The sequence below is a fragment of the Stigmatopora argus genome, chromosome 12 (genome assembly GCF_051989625.1).
Source record: "Stigmatopora argus isolate UIUO_Sarg chromosome 12, RoL_Sarg_1.0, whole genome shotgun sequence".
NCBI lineage: Eukaryota > Metazoa > Chordata > Actinopteri > Syngnathiformes > Syngnathidae > Stigmatopora > Stigmatopora argus.
Window position 1 is genome coordinate 17,084,991 of NC_135398.1, and position 21,590 is coordinate 17,106,580.

At 40.3% G+C, this 21,590-nt stretch overlaps 1 protein-coding gene across 7 annotated transcripts in view; it reads left to right on the forward strand.

Moving 5' to 3' along the window:
- The first annotated feature begins 1,177 nt into the window (after positions 1–1,177).
- Positions 1,178–21,590, forward strand: part of ednrba (endothelin receptor Ba) — a 90,143-nt gene continuing 69,730 nt past the window's right edge. For 6 of the 7 annotated variants that reach the window (XR_013304173.1, XM_077614889.1, XM_077614884.1 and 3 more), the window contains exon 1: positions 1,178–1,516. Coding sequence is in view for 6 of the 7 variants with exons in the window: in XM_077614889.1 (XP_077471015.1) it covers positions 1,193–1,516 (324 nt within the window). In the remaining variant the exon portion in view is untranslated. Of the gene's footprint in view, positions 1,548–21,590 lie in introns of all 7 variants that reach the window. The other variant, XM_077614888.1, reaches the window with a different exon arrangement.

The following is a 21,590-nucleotide window of genomic DNA, read 5'->3' on the forward strand; positions in this document are numbered from 1 at the left end:
ATAGATATAGATATAGATATAGATATAGATATAGATATAGATATAGATATAGATATAGATATAGATATAGATATAGATATAGATATAGATATAGATATAGATATAGATATAGATATAGATATAGATATAGATATAGATATAGATATAGATATAGATATAGATATAGATATAGATATAGATATAGATATAGATATAGATATAGATATAGATATAGATATAGATATAGATATAGATATAGATATAGATATAGATATAGATATAGATATAGATATAGATATAGATATAGATATAGATATAGATATAGATATAGATATAGATATAGATATAGATATAGATATAGATATAGATATAGATATAGATATAGATATAGATATAGATATAGATATAGATATAGATATAGATATAGATATAGATATAGATATAGATATAGATATAGATATAGATATAGATATAGATATAGATATAGATATAGATATAGATATAGATATAGATATAGATATAGATATAGATATAGATATAGATATAGATATAGATATAGATATAGATATAGATATAGATATAGATATAGATATAGATATAGATATAGATATAGATATAGATATAGATATAGATATAGATATAGATATAGATATAGATATAGATATAGATATAGATATAGATATAGATATAGATATAGATATAGATATAGATATAGATATAGATATAGATATAGATATAGATATAGATATAGATATAGATATAGATATAGATATAGATATAGATATAGATATAGATATAGATATAGATATAGATATAGATATAGATATAGATATAGATATAGATATAGATATAGATATAGATATAGATATAGATATAGATATAGATATAGATATAGATATAGATATATAGCCTCATCATAGGCGTCGTTCAAAGCGGCTGCCAGTTGCAGTAGCTCCCTAAACCCTGACTCGTGTTCTGTGTTTTTAAAGCTTTTTTACAGCTTTTTTTATCCTTTATTTTTATGTTTTATTGTCTCTTAAGATTTTACTTGTTACGTTACTTGACTTTACTTTATATTCCATACATTAATGTTTTAATACTTTACTTTCAAGACTCTACTCCAAGACTCAAGTTGTGTGAGAGGCAGTCTTTGATCTATTTGTTTAGTTTATCTTTGCAAATTCTGGACGTTACTTTTTTGACCCACTCAGCCATGCCTCCGCTGTTTTACATAAATGATCAGCTGTTAGCGCTACGCAACACCTGGATGCCCCTGGACCTCCCCGCGGAGTTAAAGAGGAAGAGAAGAGGATGCAGAGCTGGACAAAAATGTCAGGAGAGAAAGCGATGCTTCAGACCCAGCATTCCATCTATTATTATCGGGAACATAAGATCTCTCCCCAATAAGATGGAAGAGCTAAAGGCGCTTACAAAAATACAACGACAATATCGGAAAATCTGCATTATGTGCTTCACGGAGACCTGGTTGAATGAACTAACACCAGACTCTCTCGTCTCCTTGGATGGCTTTCAGCTGGTGAGGGCGGACAGAAATGCTGAGGAGAGCGGTAGGAAGAAAGTTGAGGGACTAGCTGTTTTTATTAATAGTAGATAGTGCAGCCCCGGGCATATTACTGTGAAGGAGTAACTTTGCACTCGAGATATCGAGCTAGTAGCTATTAGCATCAGGCCGTTTTACATCCCCCGGGAGGTCTCGCACGTTATCGTAATAACTGCGTATATACCTCCTTCCGCCGATGCGGCAGTCACTCGCGAGCTGCTTCACGCTAATGTGTCGCGGCTGCAGACGTCACACCCCCAGTCTCTCCTTATCTCCGGTAATTTTAACCATGATTCCTTGGCTTCTACTCTCCCCACCTTCACTCAGTATGTGAAGTGCCACACCAGGGAACAAAAAACTCTGGACCTGCTGTATGCCAACACAAAGGAGGCATACGGCTCAGTCCCCCTAGCTGACTGAAGTAAGGTAAGTGAAAGACAGTGAGAGGTAAGCGAGAGGTAAGCGACCTGTATCCACAACAGCAGAATGCCAAATTACAGGTCCGTAACTTGCACTTATTTAGGTCTTTTGCCGAGTAAACGTAGCTTATGGAGAAGCACCACCAATTTCGTCACACGCAGTTCTGCGTGTGATGACAAGTAGGCTTTTTGTGTTGTTCATAATGACGACAGGGCCTATGTCCGATTATTATTATTATTATTATTATTATCTGATCCCCACAATGGTGAGGAAAATAAAATCTACCACGAGGATCATAAAAAGATGGACCGAGGAGACCAGCATGGTACTGAGGGACTGTTTTGAGACCACTGACTGGGAGGTGCTGTGCAATTCAGATGGGAAAGACATTGACAGCTTGACCCACTGCATCACAGATTATATTAACTTCTGTGTTGAGAACATTGTACCCTCCAAGAAGGTCCGTTATTTCTCCAACAATAAGCCGTGGGTCACCCGGGATCTAAAGGCCCCCCTGAACAAGAAGAAGAGGGCTTTTAGGTCTGGGGAAAAAGAGTCTCAAAACGGTGCAGAAGGAGCTGAAGAGAGAGATAAGGAAGGGTAAGACCATCTACAGGAGGAAGCTGGAGAACCAACTCCAGAGAGGCAACACCAAAGAGGTCTGGAGGAGCTTGAGGACCATTTCGGGCCATGGAGGCAACAGTGAGAGAGACCCGTAGTCCGGAGACAGTGATTGGGCAAATGAACTTAATCAGTTCTTTAACAGATTCAGTCCTGCCCCACTCCCCTGACCCCCCCAGACCAGAAACAACTCTGCCCCCTCTTTCTCCTACTCCTCTTCCCCCCCCTCTTCCACCGGTCTCTGCATTACTGTCGATCAGGTGATAAAACAGCTAAAGAAGATCGAGGCAAGGAAGGCTACTGGTCCAGACGGCCTCAGCTCCAGACTACTGAGAGACTGTGGATCAGCTTGGCAAAGTGATTCTGCATATTTTCAACCTCAGTCTGCAGAAGGTCCCCACCTTGTGGAAAACTTACTGTGTGGTCCCAGTTCCAAAGACTGCAAACCGCAGGGAGCCAAACCACTTCAGGCCGGTAGCATTAACCTCTCACCTAATCAAGACATTGGAGAGAATCATCATCAATCACCTCAGCCCCCTAATGAATGCAGAGCTAGACCCTCTGCAGTTCGCCTATCGTCCAGGCATTGGTGTGGGAGATTCTACCACCTACCTGATGCACAGGTCTCTTTCACACCTGGAGAACACGGAAGCACAGTGAGAATGATGTTTCTTGACCTCTCCAGTGAGTTCCAAACTATTCAGCCGGTCCTACTGAGAGAGAAACTGAAAGAGGCTGGAGTAAGGATTCACCTAGCCGCATGGATCATTGACTTCCTCACTGACAGACCACAATATGTGAGACTCCAGGACTGTACGTTTGATGTGGTAGCTTGCAGCACGGGGGCCCCACAAGGCACAGTGCTCTCCCCACCCCTCTTCTCCCTCTACACATCAGACTTCAAACAAAATACAGACACCTGCCACCTCCAGAAGTTCTCTGACGAACACCTATTGTTGGACGAGTGACGGACGGGAACGACGTAGAGTACAGGGGAGTCATCACAGTCTTTGTTGACTGGTGTAGGTATATATATACAGACGCTCCCCAACTTACGAACGCAATTGGTTCCGAGCGATTGTTCATAAGTTGAATTTGTTTGTAAGTTGATTCAGTGCTATATTTTGTATTATAATTTATGTTTAAGGCCGATATAAGTATATTGAAGGTTTATATAAGTGCATTTGTATGTTTAAGGCTTGTATAAGTAACACGCATTGGTTTGTACTGAAAAAAAACCATTTAATAAAATGGAGAGAATATGTACAGTACTGTAGAGAGAGAGAGAGATTTATGTATTAGAAACTGGCCAAAAGAAGCGACCTAATGACAATTGCACCGTTTTCTTCTTTTTTTCATCATAAATGATGCAGTAGCACTGTATGGCATCATTCAATTGATTTGCAAACTTTGTGCAACGTTCAATATTTGGGTCCTGCTGCTCGATCTTTCTGTTTATAAATGGTACTGACGGTCGAACGATTAAATGCCCGTGAAACGCTCACCACTCTCACGCGCATCAAGCTTCGTTATTATTGCCACTCGTTTCAAATGAAATGGCTTGCCTCTTCCTTGCAACTCCCTCAATAGAAGCCTTTAGCTTTTTACCAACCATATTCAATATTGGATGCATGAGATATTTAATGATACAAATGAAAAAGGTTCTTTGCACACTGGAGATACATTCACGCACTTCCGCATTGCAACGAAGAAGAAGGTAGATGCTGGGTGAGCTGAGCTCTCACAGCGCCAGGCGTCGGTATTAGCGGCGGAAAGAAGTACTACTCCGAAAAAGGTGAAATACAAAATTGGACTTGCGAACATTTTTGGACTTAAACGCAATTTGCAGACATGTTCGTATGTACCGTTGTTCGTAAGTTGAATGTTCGTAAGTAGGGGAGCGTCTGTATAGGCCTTAAACATAAATTATAATACAAAATATAGCACTAAATCAACTTACAAACAAATTCAACTTATGAACAATCGCTCGGAACCAATTGCGTTCGTAAGTTGAGGAGTGTCTGTATACTCGTGCACACAACGCCGATAGGCAATGGCACTCTTTCTCAGAATGAAACTTCATTACCCACAATCAATACGTGGGTAAGCAGAGCTGTAGCATTTCCTGTTATTATTATTATTATTATTATCTAATACGAGGAGTATTATATTACTTCTCGTTCGCTGGGTTAGGGTTAGGCAATTCCCTCTTTGTAATATTTCTGGTCGCAACTCTCTCTCATAGGCACCGTTCAAAGCGGCTGCGTTCAGAGCCATTTCAACGAGGGAGTTGCGAGCCGGTCTTTATGAGCAGCGGAGCGATCGCTAAAATGTACTACAAGACAATTTCTCGTTGGCAAGTGGTCGTGGGTTATCCTATTGTGAGGACATTGTTGTGAATCATTTTCGGAATATTTTGAAGGGAATACGTAGTACAACACCAAACAGCCCATCGATAGCGAATGTGAGGGTGGAGGCGTGGCAAACCGCCAACCCGGAAAACGAAGGTAACAAAAGATTACAACAAAATTAGAATTCAGTTTTGTGTAAAGTTACATTAAACGTATGTTTGAGTGTCTGTATATATTAATCCAAGTTAATTTAAATTCGTTTGTTCCGTTTACGAGTGCGTTGTCGTGGATATAGATATATATATATATATATATATATATATATATATATATATATATATATATAGTTAACATAGTGTTAACATAGCAACAATTTGACAAATTCTGTGTGCATCCGTGTGTGTGTATGGGGGACTGTTTGCTGTGTGGTGTGTGTGTGTGTTTCTGGATTACCTGAGGTAAATTGGCTGGGAATTAATCATTAATCATTATTTTGTGTTTCTCGTGCAACTAAAGAACACATTTTTTGTGTGAGAAGGGATTACGGTCACCTTCAAACATGCACACAACTTCCCACACACAATATATGTACACATACACTTACTCACCCTTCAACACAGCTCTATAATTTGCCAAATGCTGTGAATTGCCAGTTACTATGGCAACTAAATAGAGGAGAGTTGGGCATGTGGCTGCATAGACACACTCAAACATACAAAATGGCTGATTGTTCTCGTCAATAGCTAGTGGTTGTTCACATATGTTTGTCAATGTTATGACATACAGTTGGTCATTTTTGGCAATGCATACAGACACACGTGTAATCACGCCCCCCACCCCACTAAGAATGAATAAAGTGTTTTAAAAGAGCGAATCATTTCGAGTTGAACTGTACTATGTATTACACACACACACACACACACACACACACACACACACACACACACACACACACACACATGCACCCACAGTCAACACATTCATCACATCATTTTGGAATTTATTGTACTGTGATATTCTGCCTCATTAGAGGTGTGGCATTTAAACAACATGTTCAATTTCTGCAGGAAATTCAGATATTGTGAGGAAATGAAATAAAAAGTCATCACCTACAATAAAATCTGCTGCAGCTGAGCCAATAAGAGGGGATTAACATGGTTACACACATACACGCACATTGGTGCATCTGTTTGGGGCTGATAAGGGTTCCTCCCCTCAGGAAGTCGGGTTAAACAAAAATGTGAATGAAGGCAATGGAAGCAATGGATTTTGGGGAGGAAAGAGTCACAATTAAGGTGTGGTGTGGTGTGTGCGTGTGAGTGTGTGTGATGTTTATGATTGCCATTGATAACAGGCATAATGTATAGCATGTTCTAAAACCGTATGAGCATTATTTCCCTAGAGTATGCTGTTCACAATGTCAGAAAATCAATATGCAACATGTTCTTTGTTCACATGCATACACACACACACACCATTTTTTTCTGTATTGAAATTGAACACATATTCATCTATCCATTATCCGTGCCGCTTATCCATATGAGAGGATAAAGAGCCATTCGCTGTTGACTATGGGCAGGGTAAATGGTAGCACTGCATATTGGTTGCCAGCCAATTGCACAGCACAAATAGACAAAGACTCGAAATCATGCACATGGACATAATTAAGAGGCATAACCAGATCCAGCCAATAAAATAATCACACATACTTTGTAACTTAAAAACTAATTAAGTGAATAAAAACTTGATCTCCAACTCCCCAAATACTGTGATCCTTCGTCTCTTCTCGGCTTCAACTTTCGCGGCTTCACTACATCGCAGATTTTATTCTGGAAAAAAGTACATACAAATATGAAAATCCACACTGAAACTCGCTAGCGGACGCCACTCTCCTTTCTTCCGCTTGCCACTAGGAAAATGGCGAAAGACAGAGGACTGTCACCCAAGTCAGCACTGAGGAAATAAAATGGGGTGAGCGGGGGAGACTTTTTGCACCGGTGAATCGTTTTAAGGGCTCTGATCAAAACCTCGACCCCAGAACTGTGAGGTCGACGTGCTAAACACTCGCCACTGGTCGCCACGTACATACATATATAGCAGAAAATAACATTCACACAAAATATTGTAAATTCATTTTTTTTAATCCTATTATTTGAAAAAAAGAAAATGAAAAGAAGGCAAAAAAGGATTTTGCAATGTTTTTTTCTGATAAATTAAGTAAAAAAATCTCACCAAAATGAAGTAAATGCAAGTTTTGTTAAGGTAGGTGGTTATTTCTTCATTGGAGTGGGCTAGTTAGCCATATTGTTGAATTGCCAGCTATCGGAATAATAGTCTTACAATCTATTTGTAAAAGTACTGGAAAACAAGCCAGCATGTCACAAAATTATACGATTCAACAAAAGTATAGATCACCTGAGTGAGTCGAAAACTGCATGTATGTGTTTGTGTACACATGCATCCGTGTAAAACTTTTTAATCCCCCAATAATGACCGACCGTACAGTACAGGCATGAGCACAATACAGAGTTGTTTTTCCATGTAAACTGTTTTACAAACCCAGGATGGATAATTTATTTTATGTACTGTACAATATAATTTAAACTATTATTCAAATTTACTGCACTATTTTTTTTGGTAACACTAGTTGGCTTGTCCTTGGTTTGCCCTTTCGGAAGCACAAAATCATCCTAGCTGCTTACACATGCCTAAAATGTATGTGGGTGTCTTACGTATGCGTGACGACCATCAAGTCAACTACGTCAGCTGACGACAGAAAGCCACTCCTTTCTCGTTCACATCCTGCTTTTTTTTTTCTATCCAGCCTTGAAAATTTCCCTTTAAGCTTTGAAACTGCTTTGATGGGAGTGTAAAGCCCCTGTATTGTATACCCAAACACTGGGGAAGGAATTTGCATAAATCTGCATCGCTAATGTACTGTGCAAATTGAAGAAGTGACATTGTGACTTCCCTGTTTTCGCATGGATAATAAAATAAATACAGCAAGTGACCTTAAACTTAAAACGTAATGGCCTGATAAATCTATTAATTTCCTTTCATTCACAGAGGAAAATAAACTCTGCATGTGTAATTGTCCATGACCCAAAGGAATGGAAAGAGACGAAAGGTTATACAAAGTAAGAGAGGGAAAAGAAAATCAAATGAATAAACAAGATGCACAGGCCCATTAAAAAATTAAAGAGCCGCTGTTGAAAATGCCTCCTAAATATTGACGTTCCTTGATATGCTAAATGAGTGGCACGCCAGTGTGGCATAAAATAATTCAGCTGGTAGGAACCTGTTAAGTTCACTAATAGGAATTCCCAAATGCACGCACAAATAAAAGAGACAGGACAATCATCTGGGTTTTTTTGCAAGAGAGAATCGAACCGACTCGCCTTCGTCCAGGTTCATTCTGGCATTACACACATCTTTTTCCTGTTTATTAGCTTCAAGGACCCTAGTTACAATGGACATCTCAACTCTCAAGGAAGGGGTGGGAAAACAGCTCTCAAAACAAATGAAGGTCATGTTGAGCCGAAGGTTCTTCTCCGCATTCCAGCAGTCCAAGATGATTCGACCTTCATTTGTTTGGTCTAACCAAGGAGCAAACATTTACATGGTTGCAGGCAGATGTTCTAAAATGACTTTTCTAATGTTAATAAGCTAAGTAAAGCAAAGCGTTCTTCATTCTGAGCAAATATGTAATAATGTAAGACTAATAACCCTAACAGAACCATTTTAATATTAATGGTCTCCGCCGTGCGATTAAAAGTGACACACATAAAGCACTTGCCATTTCCTCTTTTGTTTGGAGTGAATTTTCCCTATTTCTTGTTTAGTCACCACTGAAAATTCCGCCTAAATATTAATGTTCCTTGATATGCTAAAGGATTCGGACGCTATTGTGGCATAAAAGAATTCAGCTGGTAGGAAACTTTTTAATGTTAATGGGCGTGTGGTTAAAAGTGACACACAGGAAGTGAACGTTTTTCCGCTCTGGAGTTGCATGCGTGATGTGGCAATCTGTTTGCTGCAAAATTTTTATAGCCTTAAAATAGTTTTTGAGGGTTGGATTGATTCGGTGAAGGCGCTACGAGAAAATGCACAGACCGCCACTGATTTCCAATAACCAGTTTTTATGTAAATCAAGCGAAGATGAACTATTTTCACTGTGAGTACATCACTTAAAGTTTGTACATATTTTAATTTATAGATTAGATTTAGATATTAATACTTTAATAATGCTTCCGCATTTGATGCAACTGCACTGTAGATTGGATGAATTCGGTAACAGGAGTGCATTGTGAATCATCCGAGTTATAAGTTCTAACAAATGATTCGTGTTGTGCGACTTCAGTGTGGCAATCAATTCGGAATCGATTACGTAGGTAGCATCTATCGCTTTAATAATAATAATAATAATAATCGGACATAGGCCCTGTCGTCATTATCACAACACAAAAAGCCATTATCACAACACAAAAAGCCAACTTGTCAAATTGATGGTGCTTCTCCATAAGCTACGTTTACTCGGCAAAATACTTAAATAAGTGTAAGTTACGGACTTGTAATTTGGCATTCTGCTGTTGTGGATACAGGTCGCTTACCTCTCGCTTACCTCTCACTGTCTTCGACTTACCTTACTTCAGTCAGCTAGTAGGAGGCAGATCACCACCCAAACATCTGTTCATATTACCGCAGAAGGGAATGTGTGTTATGTTAGCGCGAGTTTAGATTCCTGATGGATGTGGGGAAAAAACTGTCCTTAAGCCTATTTGTCCGTGCTTTGTGGGACCTATAGCGTCTGCCAGAGGGCAGCAGCTGGAACAGATTGTGACCAGGGTGTAACATTTTCCTTTTCATTTATTTTCATTAGGGAAGTAAGTATTGTTAATGCTGACCAGTGGTGTGCCGTCAGGGCCTTCAAAGCTGGCCTAAGAAATATCTGAATCACAGACTGATGTTAATTATATTTTGCCTGTTGGAATAATGATTAATACCCTTAAATCATTATTAGTAATATTTAATTAAAATTGGAAGACATCTTTCACATATCTGGTTACAACTTGCAAGGAGCCACACTCATAACGCGCCTTCGTTCCTGAGCATTTCTGATGTGCAGTCTCCTCTTCTCTGTATTTAGTCGCACATAACTGAAAACATTTCAATGTAATCTGATTCAAAACAATTGCCATTATTAGATTGAAACCAAAAAACCTGCGTAAGAATTTGCAGTATAAGCATAATAATTTCTTTATAAGGTAAACTGCCGGCGTCCCAGACAAAACAATTTATGAGTCCTTCGTAGATCATTGCGAACTTGCATCTGGGTGTCTGGGCTGCGACGGCTATCTCCCAGTAACAGTCCTTAGAGGGTGAGGTGTTATGTCAACAAGCTGGAGCCAGCAGGGTGACCTCGAGTTTGTCCCAGTCTCAAATTAAAGACACTCTTATACAAAAGTAATTAATATGCATACATCTATAATATCATCATGAATTAATTCATAGCCTTATTAATTATTAAAAATGCTTACAAAACATATAGAAACATCCCATAATAAATCCAACATTGCCCATGAATACTTATTAAATAATTCCAAATTGTCTGTTAGCTTCCTTTCATTGCTTTCCCCCCTGGTTGCACTGCTTCCAGATGTGTGTTTTCATATTGAAGCATTTAACCAATCACATTTCAGCCATTATTTGTTGCCAGGGTCAGAAATCAGCCTCAAGGCTTTCACAATCAGTTCTGCAGGCTCTGCTGCATTAAACAAGCGTCGATAAGACTGTTGCTTTAACCAATCAGATTTGGAGTTGGCAACACCACAATGCCTTGTCGCAGGCGTAGGGATACGTCATTGCCTTCTCCTAGGTGTAGAGATACGTCATCGCTTTCACCAACTATGATTGGCTAGTGATTAGCCAGAGCTACCAAACTGTATCTGGAGCGTGCTGCACAGGCAAATATATTGTTGTGTTGATTTAAAGCCATTTTCAAGACGGACTATGCCAGAAATACGACAGGACAGGCTCGACTTTCAGCATTAGCTTCGATGGCGATAGAAAAGAAGGAAGAAAGAAAGGAGGATGGATATTGTGTACAATTAAAAAGGATTTTTGGTGAGTAAAATATGGCCGTATACAGTGGTACCTCGTCACACGACCGCTTGTCATACAATATTCTCGTCTTACGATGGAAATTTCGATCGAATAATTCGCCCGTCATGCGATCAAAATTTCGTGATGCGACCAAGCCAGGTGGCCATGGCACTGTCTTTTTTGCATATCTTTTGTGTATAACAATATTTACGAGCACCGAATGAGTTATTCAGACCAGGAAACGCACAACGCGCATGCGCGGGGAAAAGAGGGCTTTCTGGGTAATGAAGTATACTCGTGCACACAACGCCGACAGGCAATGGCACTCTTCTCAGAATAAAACTTTACCCACAATCAATACGTGGGTAAGCTCAGCTGCTGCATTTCCTGTTATTTTTATCTAATACGAGGAGTATTATATTACTTCTCGTTGGCTGCTCATAAGAACATCAGGGGCACTGGCTCGCAACTCCCTGCAATAGCATCCACGGGAGCAACTCTATCATATTCGAGGGGATGCGAACACATGCCCCCGAAGCTCCCATGAGCAGCGGAGCGATCGCTGATAAAAGACTGCTGCTCGTTGGCAAGTGGTCGTGCGTTATCCGATTGTGAGGACATTTGTGTGCATCATTTTCGGAATATTTTGAAGGGAATAGTACAACAGCAAACAGCCCATGGATAGCAAACGTGAGGGTGGAGTGTTTGTTCCGTTTACGAGTGCGTTGTGTGGAAGAAAAAAATCCGAAGCCCCCGCCCCTTTTGTGCCCCTCTCCCCTCGGCGAAATCCGCCCAATTTTAGTTAGATTAAACACATTTTATTTCTATTAAACCACTAGTTATGTGTTACTTTGTTAATAGATGGGGAATTAGAAGAAATAAAACATTTTTTCCAATCCAATATCCTGTTTTTGGTGTTTTTTCAGAGGGCTGGAACGAATTATTATTTTTTCCATTCATCTCAATGGGAAACGTCCGCTCGAGTTACGAGAACCTCGTCATACGATCTCAGTCTCGGAACGGATTACGATCGTATGTCGAGGTACCACTGTATTCCTAAATAATATTTCAATTGTGGGCCCGGTTCTGATATCTGAAAAGCTCCAGTGTTTGTATTTAAGCTCCAGTGTTTGTATTTAATCACTCAATGCTGCCAGGAAGTGGATTTTACCCCATTTTAGTGAAATTTTTGCCGTTTCGCCATTGACGTCCATCGCTGTCTTTTCCCAAGGAAATCACCCCCCTCGTCCGGTTGTAATGTCTGAAAAGCTCCAGTATTCGTATTCAATCAATAAATTCTGCTAGGAAGTGGATTTTACCCTATTTTAGTGCAATTTTTGCCGTTTCGCGTATGGCCATATATGGACAAATCGACGTTCTTTACTGTCTTTTTTCCTGGGGAAATGACACTCCGAGCCCGGTTCTGATGTCTAAAAAGCTCCAGTATTTGTATTTAATCAATAAATGCTGTTTTCGGCTGGATTTTACCCCATTTTTGGGCAATGTTTGCTAGTACGCCATTGACGTTCATCGCTGTCTTTTCCCGGGAAAATCACCCGCCTGGCCCGATTGTAATGTCTGAAAAGCTCCAGTATTTGTATTTAATCATTAAATTCTGCAAGCAAGTGGATTTTACCCCATTTTTGTGCATTGATTTATTGATTATTTTTTATATGTCGCAGCTGTAGCTGCAGTAGAGGTTTTATAGCCATAAAATAGTTTGTGAGGGTTGGATTGATTCGTTGAAGGCGCTACGAGAATATGCACGGACTGCCACTGCAGCAGACATAGTAAGTAACTAACTACTGAGCTTTGTCATTGGCCCGGAAAAAAAAATTGAACACGTAAAGTTGGCTCCTTGAAAAGTAGTACCACTGATTTTGAGGAATATGTCCAAATGGAGGGCGGCCCGGTGGGGTGAGTGGTTAGCGCGTCGGCCTCTGGGGTCCTGGGTTCAAATCCAGGTCACGTCCCACCTGTGTGAAGTTTGCATGTTCTCCCTGGCCCCATGTGGGTTTCCTCCGGGTTACTCCCACATTCCAAAATTATGCATAGTAGGCTGATTGGACACTCTAACTTGCCCCTAGGTATGGGTGAGTGTGTATGGTTGTCCGTCTCCTTGTGCCGTGCGATCGGCTGGCCACCGATTCTGGGTGTCCCCCTCCTTTGGTTCGGAGTTCGGTGGGATAACCTCCAGCACCCCCCGCGACCCTAATGAGGATAAAGCGGTTCAGAAAATAAGATGAGATTGGATGTCGAAATGGAATTCTCCTCCATGACCAATATCAAAATATCAAGCAGGTTTTAAGGATGTGTCAGGAGCGCCCCGTTTTGTCCCTCCTGGCCTGCCGTAGAGGCAGAGCAGCTGGAATCAATCTGTTGATGACTTCCTGAGTTAGTATTTAAACACCATTTAGTTCTATTATCATTGTTGGATCGTTCCTGCAAGCTCATGCACAATTCCTGCATGTTCCTGGAAGTCACTGTGTGGATTCAGTAGCCTTGCAGCCACGCTACCTTTCTCCTCGATTTCCTTGTTCTCCTGTTTCCGGTTTGGTATTGCTTTTGTTTTACAAGTCCTCGTTGTGTTGTAAGATCCCACCTGAGTTATTAAAGATGTTGCTTTGAAGCTAATACCTCGTCAAATCCTACTTCCCCGCGCCTGGGTCTGAATCCAATCCCGATCGTGCCACGACGACGCGGCGCGATCGTAACAGGATGTCCAAAATCAAGGGTTTTTGTCGTTTCGTGGCTTGACGGTAGAAGCCACTTTAAAAAGCAGATACGTATATGCCACGTGCGCCTGCGTAGTGCTGCAAAAACTGTAATCGTTTGTGGTCTGTAAGTTTCGCATGTGGTAAAAACAGTCAGAAATGCGACCTCGGAATCGATTTGAATTGATTTTTTGAAGAACCAAAGGCGAAATTAAAAACTCGGGCCCTGTCATGACACAATTCACTATTTAAGCTAACCATAGTCGAAAACCACATTAAAATCAGATGTAAAATGTGGAAATGGCGTCCAATCCGTATGAAATGGCTGTTTTTGGAAGTCCAAAATTGGATTTGATTGGATAACTTTATTTATCCTGTATTCGGGAAATTTCGTTGTCACAGTAGCAAGAGGGTGAGGATGCAGAAATAGGAAAGGTATTTTAGACGTAAATAGATAGGTAATACATAAGTTAATAAATAAATACATTAAAAATCAAGGGTTTTTAACGATTTTTAGCAAGACGACACGAATGACCTGGAAAATTATGCACGTACAATGTTGTCCTTGTCATGGTGCTTTTACAAAACAGAGTAGTTTTGATCTGAAAGTTTTGCAAGTACCGAAAAAAATTGCCCAAAGTTGCACTTTTCCGCCCTAAAAAATGCGACACCCTGGTACAAATATCGATTTTCTGAAAAACTGGAGTCCAAATTCGAAAATCGGACGTGGTGCATCTCTAGAGGCATAAATTTGCCTACTTTTGGTGAAAACCGCATTCAAATCGGACTTACGGTCTCCATTTCACCCTGACCTCACGGACACGCATACACACACGTGCACACACATTCTCAGAAATAGTAATATGTATATATAGATACCCTCTCCACGCTGGAGTATTTTTACCCCAACCTCAGGGCAGCAATGAACTTAATGGAACGTGAAGGCTTGTCCACAATCGTTAGTGTGTGTCTTATGTGTGCCTGTCCTAGTTGTTTACCATGCCAGATCTCACTCTGCTCTGCTCCCCATTAACCATCACACCATTCTGAGAACATAGACTCATTGCTGTTGATGCAATTTGCTACATTCTGATTAGATCCATGTAAATGGTTGTCTGTCAGCTTTTCCTGCTCTATGCTCATGAATGAGGTAAGGCTGAGTTTCACAAAGGCTTACATCATAATGCTTTTTTCAGGTAGTTGGAAAGAAATATTTCAATCCTCATAAGAATATTTCACAAGACATAAAGTACAGTATGTCCTTATACATAGCCAATCTCTTGGTTCAATCTAATGCACTTCTGTAGATCACAATTTGTCATTTTCTCAGAGCACAGTGTGTGTGGGTGTGTGTGTGTGTGTGTGTGTGTGTGTGTGTGTGTGTGTGTGAGAACACCCTTCTCATCCTGTATTACAGCTGCAGTTCATCTTTCCACTAAGCATCAAGGTTCCTTTCCTTTCAGCAAAATGTTAAAATCAAGGACCTCTGTTGAAGGTCTGGGAAAAGGTCAACATGATGAAAACTCTCTCAGGCCTTCACTGAAAACGTACATCTTACGTTTCTAATACAGTGGTACCTCAACATACGAGTGGCCCGACATCCGAGAAATTTGAGATACCAATAAAATTTCGGGCAAATATGTATCTTGAGATACGAGACTAATTTTGATATACGAGCAGACAGCGGACGCGAGAGGCTGCTCATAAGACATTCATGGGCACTGTCTCTCTCCCTGCCACTCCCTCGTGTAATGTCTCTGCAGTCGCAACTCCCTCTTTGTAATGTCTCTGCGAGCACTGGGCGGACGGAGTGTTGGATTTTTTCCCCAGGGGCAATTTAGAGTGTCCAATCAGCCTACCATGCATGTTTTTGGAATGTGGGAGGAAACCAGAGTACCCAGAGGAAACCCACATAGGCCCAAGGAGAACATGCAAACTCCTCACAGGTGGACGTGACATGGATTTGAAGCCAGGACCCCAGAGCTGTAAGGCCCATGCGCTAACCACTCGCGCCACCGGGCCGCCCGTGAATGGAAAATGCAGTTTCTAAATGATGATTTTATTTACCAAGGCAGAAAAAATTACAAACTTGTCTGGCCCTCTGTGAAAAAAGTAATTGCCCCCTGAACATAATAACGGATTGTGCCATCTTTGACAGCAATAACTGAAATCAAGCTTTTACGATAAATTGTGATGAGTCTTTCACAGTGCTTTAGAGTAATTTTAGCCCACTCTTCTGTGCAGAATTGTTTCAATTCTGCAATATTAGAGGTTTTTCTAGCATGAACACCCCGTTTCAAATCACACCACAGCATTTCAATAGGATGTAATGCTTTTTTAGATATACTGTATATATAAATATCCACTTTGTTTCAGAATTTGTACTTTAAAAATAACCATGAGAATGTTTCAAAGTGTGACACACTGTAATAGTAAATAACATTCCCAATCATATCCTTTGGCCCTTCGATAAACCTGAAGATAAGCGGCTAGGAAAATGAATGAATAATTATGCTTTGTGTCTCAAAGCGAGCTCGCTCAAAAACACAGCATTTTTTTTTATGCCAATCACCAAATACTAATGTATGCTCTTTTTCTTTTGCTGTACAAAAATGGACAATATATTATATCCCGACTGATCAGAGCTGAGTTCTCAGCCTGCTGATGACAAATTGTGGCAGTAAGTGGGGAGGAGCACTCTCCTCCCGCTGGATACTGTTTCTAATAAATCTGTAATATTTCCATTTATCCCATTATGGTCTGTTTTGTTTTAAATTTGATATAGTATTTCCCCTGACTCATAAAATAAACTTAGTAGATTGACATGTACATTTATACACACCGGTTACATTTCTCTTTGCTTAATGTATATATGTAATGGAAATGCTGTCGTTACTGACCTATGGCAGACCCATGATTCAAACAATAGAATAAGCATGTGATTTTAAAAATGTGTTGTTGGTCAACGTTTCCTACTCATGAAAATTAAATTTCCAAAGGTTGAAATTGAGAGGACAAATGTGATAAACTACTTCATAGCACCAGTCTATTCTCTTTCAAAATCAATGTACACCAGCGTTGGATGCACACATTCTTTCAGGCCAGTTGAAAATCCTAAGAAGATAGTATACAAGGTAAATATAAGTCAATATTGCACAGAACGAGATCCTGTCTGGGTGCCCTCATGATGCATCATCAAGATGGATAGAGATGTATTCCCTCTGTTGAAGCTGCGTAGTATTGCTCTCTAGTGGCTAAATGATACAATAACAACTCGGCCTACCCTGTGTGTTATTCCAAACCTGTTTTAATGAAATGTATGTAATTTTATACAAACACCAACTGACTGGTCTATATTTTCATGTATTGTATATTCACACCTATTGGGCAACATTAAAAAGTAACATTTTCCCTAAAATGTTGATGATGTATTATCCTGTTTTATTTTGGTAGTAGGTCCCTGTGTTCATCAGTAAAGTAATCTCTCTAATATCGACCATAATGTATATATATATATATATATATATATATATATATATATATATATATATATATATATATATATATATATATATATATATACATTATGGTCGATATTAGAGAGATTACTTTACTGATGAACACAGGGACCTACTACCAAAATAAAACAGGATAATACATCATCAACATTTTAGGGAAAATTATATATATATATATATATATATATATATATATATATATATATATATATATATATATATATATATATTCCCGTATACACATACACATTCACGTACATATACACATTCACATACACATTCACATACACATTCACATACACATTCACATACACATTCACATACACATTCACACACACATACACACATACACACATACACACATACACACACACACATTATTTACATATACATATACAGTTGTGGTCAAACGTTTACATACACTTGTGGAGAACATAAGTTCATGGCTCTCTTGAGTTTCCAGTTATTTCTACAACTCTGATTTTTCTCTGATAGAGTGATTGGAACAGATACTTCTTTGTCACTAAAAACATTAATGAAGTTTGGTTCTTTTATGACTTTATTATGGGTGAACAGAAAAAAAGGGATCAAATCTGCTGGGTCAAAAATATACATACAGCAGCGCTAATATTTGGTAACATGTGCCTTGGCCATTTTCATTTCAATTAGGCGCTTTTGGTAGCCATCCACAAGGTTCTGGTTTAATCTTTGACCACTCCTCTTGACAGAATTGGTGCAGTTCAGTTAAATTTGATGGCTTTCTGACATGGACTTGTTTCTTCAGCAATGTCCACAAGTTCTCAATGGGGTTTAAGTCAGGACTTTGGGAAGGCCATTCGAAAACCTTAATTCTAGCTTGATTTAGCCATTCCATTACCACTTTTGATGTGTGTTTTGTGTCATTGTCCTGTTGGAACACCCAACAGAGCCCAAGACCCAGTCTTTGGGCTGATGACTTTAGATTATCTTGAAGAATTTGAAGGTAATCCTCCTTCTTCTTTATCCCATTTACTCTCTGTAAAGCACCATTTCCATTGGCAGCAAAACAGCCCCACAGCATAATACTACCACCACCGTGCTTATGGTAGGCATGGTATACTTGGGGGTAAAGGCCTCACCTTTTCTCCTCCAAACATATTTCTGGAAATTGTGGCCAAACAGCTGGATTTTTGTTTCGTCTGACCACAGAACTTGCCTCAGAAGGTCTTATCTTTGTCCATGTGATCAGCAGCAAACTTCATTCAAGTCTTAAGGAGTCACTTTTGGAGCAAGGGCTTCCTTCTTGCACGGCAGCCTCTCAGTCCAAGGAGATGCAAAACAGGCTTGACTGTGGACACTGACACCTGTGTTCCAGCAGCTTCTAATTCTTGACAGATCTGCTTTTTGGTGATTCTCGGTTGAATCTTCACCCTCCTGACCAATTTTCTCTCAGCAGCAGGTGATAGCTTGCGTTTTCTTCCTGATCGTGGCAGTGACAAAACAGTGCCATGCACTTTATACTTACAAACAATTGTTTGCACTGTTGCTCTTGGGACCTGCAGCTGCTTTGAAATGTCTCCAAGTGACTTTCCTGACTTGTTCAAGTCAATGATTCGTTTTTTCATATCCATGCTGAGCTCCTTTGACTTTCCCATTGTAGCGTTTGTGGGCGTTTGTATCCAATGAGCCTTATTTCAATTGCCTCAGAGAAGTCACCAGGTGTAGTCACTCATAATCACTCACAAGAAGTTACGAGACCACGCTATGAAGCTCATTTCACTGACACAACTTTGTAAGTCACCAAAATTGCTAATTCGTGTTCCTGTATGTATATTTTTGACCCAGCAGATTTGATCAATTTTTCTGTTAACTCATAATAAAGTCATAACAGAACCAAACTTCATGAATGTTTTTTTGTGACAAAGAAGTATCTGTTCCAATCACTCTATCAGAGAAAAATCAGAGTTGTAGAAATAACTGGAAACTCAAGAGAGCCATGACATTATGTTCTTCACAAGTGTATGTAACTTTTTGACCACAACTATATCAGTGGCGGGCCGTCAGGGCCTTCAAGGCCTTCTCTGCTGGCCTAAGAAATATCTGAATCATATATTATATTTTGTCCATCAATACTTATTAAATAATTCCAAATTGTCTGTTAGCTTCCTTTCATTGCTTTCCCCCCTGGTGGCACTGCTTCCAGGTGTGTGTTTTCATATTGAAGCATTTAACCAATCACAGTTCAGCCATTATTTGTTGCCAGGGTCAGAAATCTGCCTCAAGGCCTTCACAATCAGTTCTGCAGGCTCAGCTGCATTAAATATTCGATAAGACTGTTGCTTTAACCAATCAGATTTCAAGTTGGCAACACCACAATGCCTTGTCATAGGCGTAGGGATATGTCATTGCTTTCTCGCAGGCGCAGGGATACGTCATCACTTTCACCAACTATGATTGGCTAATGATTAGCCAGAGCTACAAAACTGTATCTGGAGCTAGCTGCACAAGCAAATATATTGTTGTGTTGATTTAAAGCCATTTTCAAGACGGACTATGCCAGAAATACGACAGAACAGGCTCGACTTTCAGCATTAAGTACTAAGTTTATTCAATACGTAAATTGTAATACTAGAGGAGACAAAACTCTTGACCATGTCTATTCTAACATCAAACATGCTTATAAAGCCACTTCCCTCCCTCACCTAGCTGGATCAGATCACCTCTGCCTATCTCTCACCCCCGCTTACACTCCACTTCGGAGGCAAACAATGCCACAAATAAAGATAATAAAAACTTGGCCCGAGGACGCACTTTCTCAGCTGCAGGACTGTTTTTCCCGCACCAACTGGGAACTTTTTGTACACGTCAACCTCCAGGACTACACGGACTCTGTACTTTCTTACATAAAAAACTGCATTGACAACGTCACTATAAATAAACGAATATGGGTTTTTCCTAACCAAAAACCCTGGATGACCAATGAGACATAGGCACTCATCAAATGCCGTAACACCGCCTTTAGATCAGGGGACAAGATAAAATATAGAGCTGCCAGAGCTGAGCTGAAAAGAGGCATTAAAAAGACCAAGGCAGTATATACTAAGAAAATTGAGGAGCACTTCACAGAAAATAACCCAGAGAAGATGTGGCAAGGAATACGACATATTACCAACTACAATAACAATAATATGTCTGTTAACGCAGATGCCTCACTAGCGGAGGAATTGAACCGTTTCTTTGCCCGCTTTGAGACTGACAAATCAGACCCAGTCTCAACACCCCCACCACCACCCTGCAGCAATACACTGACGTTCCGGGAACAGGAAGTGAGACTGGTAATGCGGTCCGTGAACACCAGGAAGGCTCCTGGGCCAGACGGAGTACCTGGGAAGGTGCTCAAAGCCTGTGCTGACCAGCTGGCTGGAGTCTTCACAAAAATTTTCAATTGTTCCCTGCAACAATCCATCATTCCATCCTGTCTGAAATCTGCCACCATTATCCCTGTCCCCAAAAAGCCAACCATTGACAGCATGAATGATTATAGGCCTGTTGCACTCACGCCTGTGATCATGAAGTGCTTTGAAAAGTTGGTAGCCCGCCATATCAGGAATACAATCCCTCCCTCAATTGACCCTCACCAGTTTGCTTATAGAGCAAACAGGTCCACTGAGGATGCTATTGCCATTGCTCTACATACAGCACTGAGCCACCTGGAACACCATGGGAACTACGTGAGGATGCTCTTCATTGACTATAGCTCAGCCTTCAACACCATGAAACCGGACATTCTGACTGACAAACTCTCCCACCTTGGACTATCTTCAATCTGCTGCTGGATAAAGAACTTCTTGACCAACCGACCACAAACTGTTAGACTTGGTCCCCACCTCTCTTCCTCCATTACACTGAGTACTGGCTCCCCTCAAGGCTGTTTACTGAGTCCTCTTCTGTACTCCCTGTACACATACGACTGTACACCCACCCACCAGTCTAACGCCATCATCAAATTCGCTGACAACACCATTGTGGTCGGACTCATCTCAGGAGGGGATGAGTCGGCCTACAGAGATGAGGTCAACAAACTGTCTTCGTGGTGCTCGGTGAACAATCTCACACTGAACACCACGAAAACTAAAGAAATAATCCTGGACTTTCGCAAACACGGCACAGATCTGGCCCCACTCCTCATAAATGGAGTATGTGTAGACAGGGTCCAGTCCTTTAAATTCCTGGGAGTCCACGTCACGGATAAGCTCTCCTGGTCTACAAACATCACGGCAGTCAGTAGTGAAGAAGGCTCAGAAACGACTCAATTTCCTCAGGGAACTTAGGAAGAACAACTTGG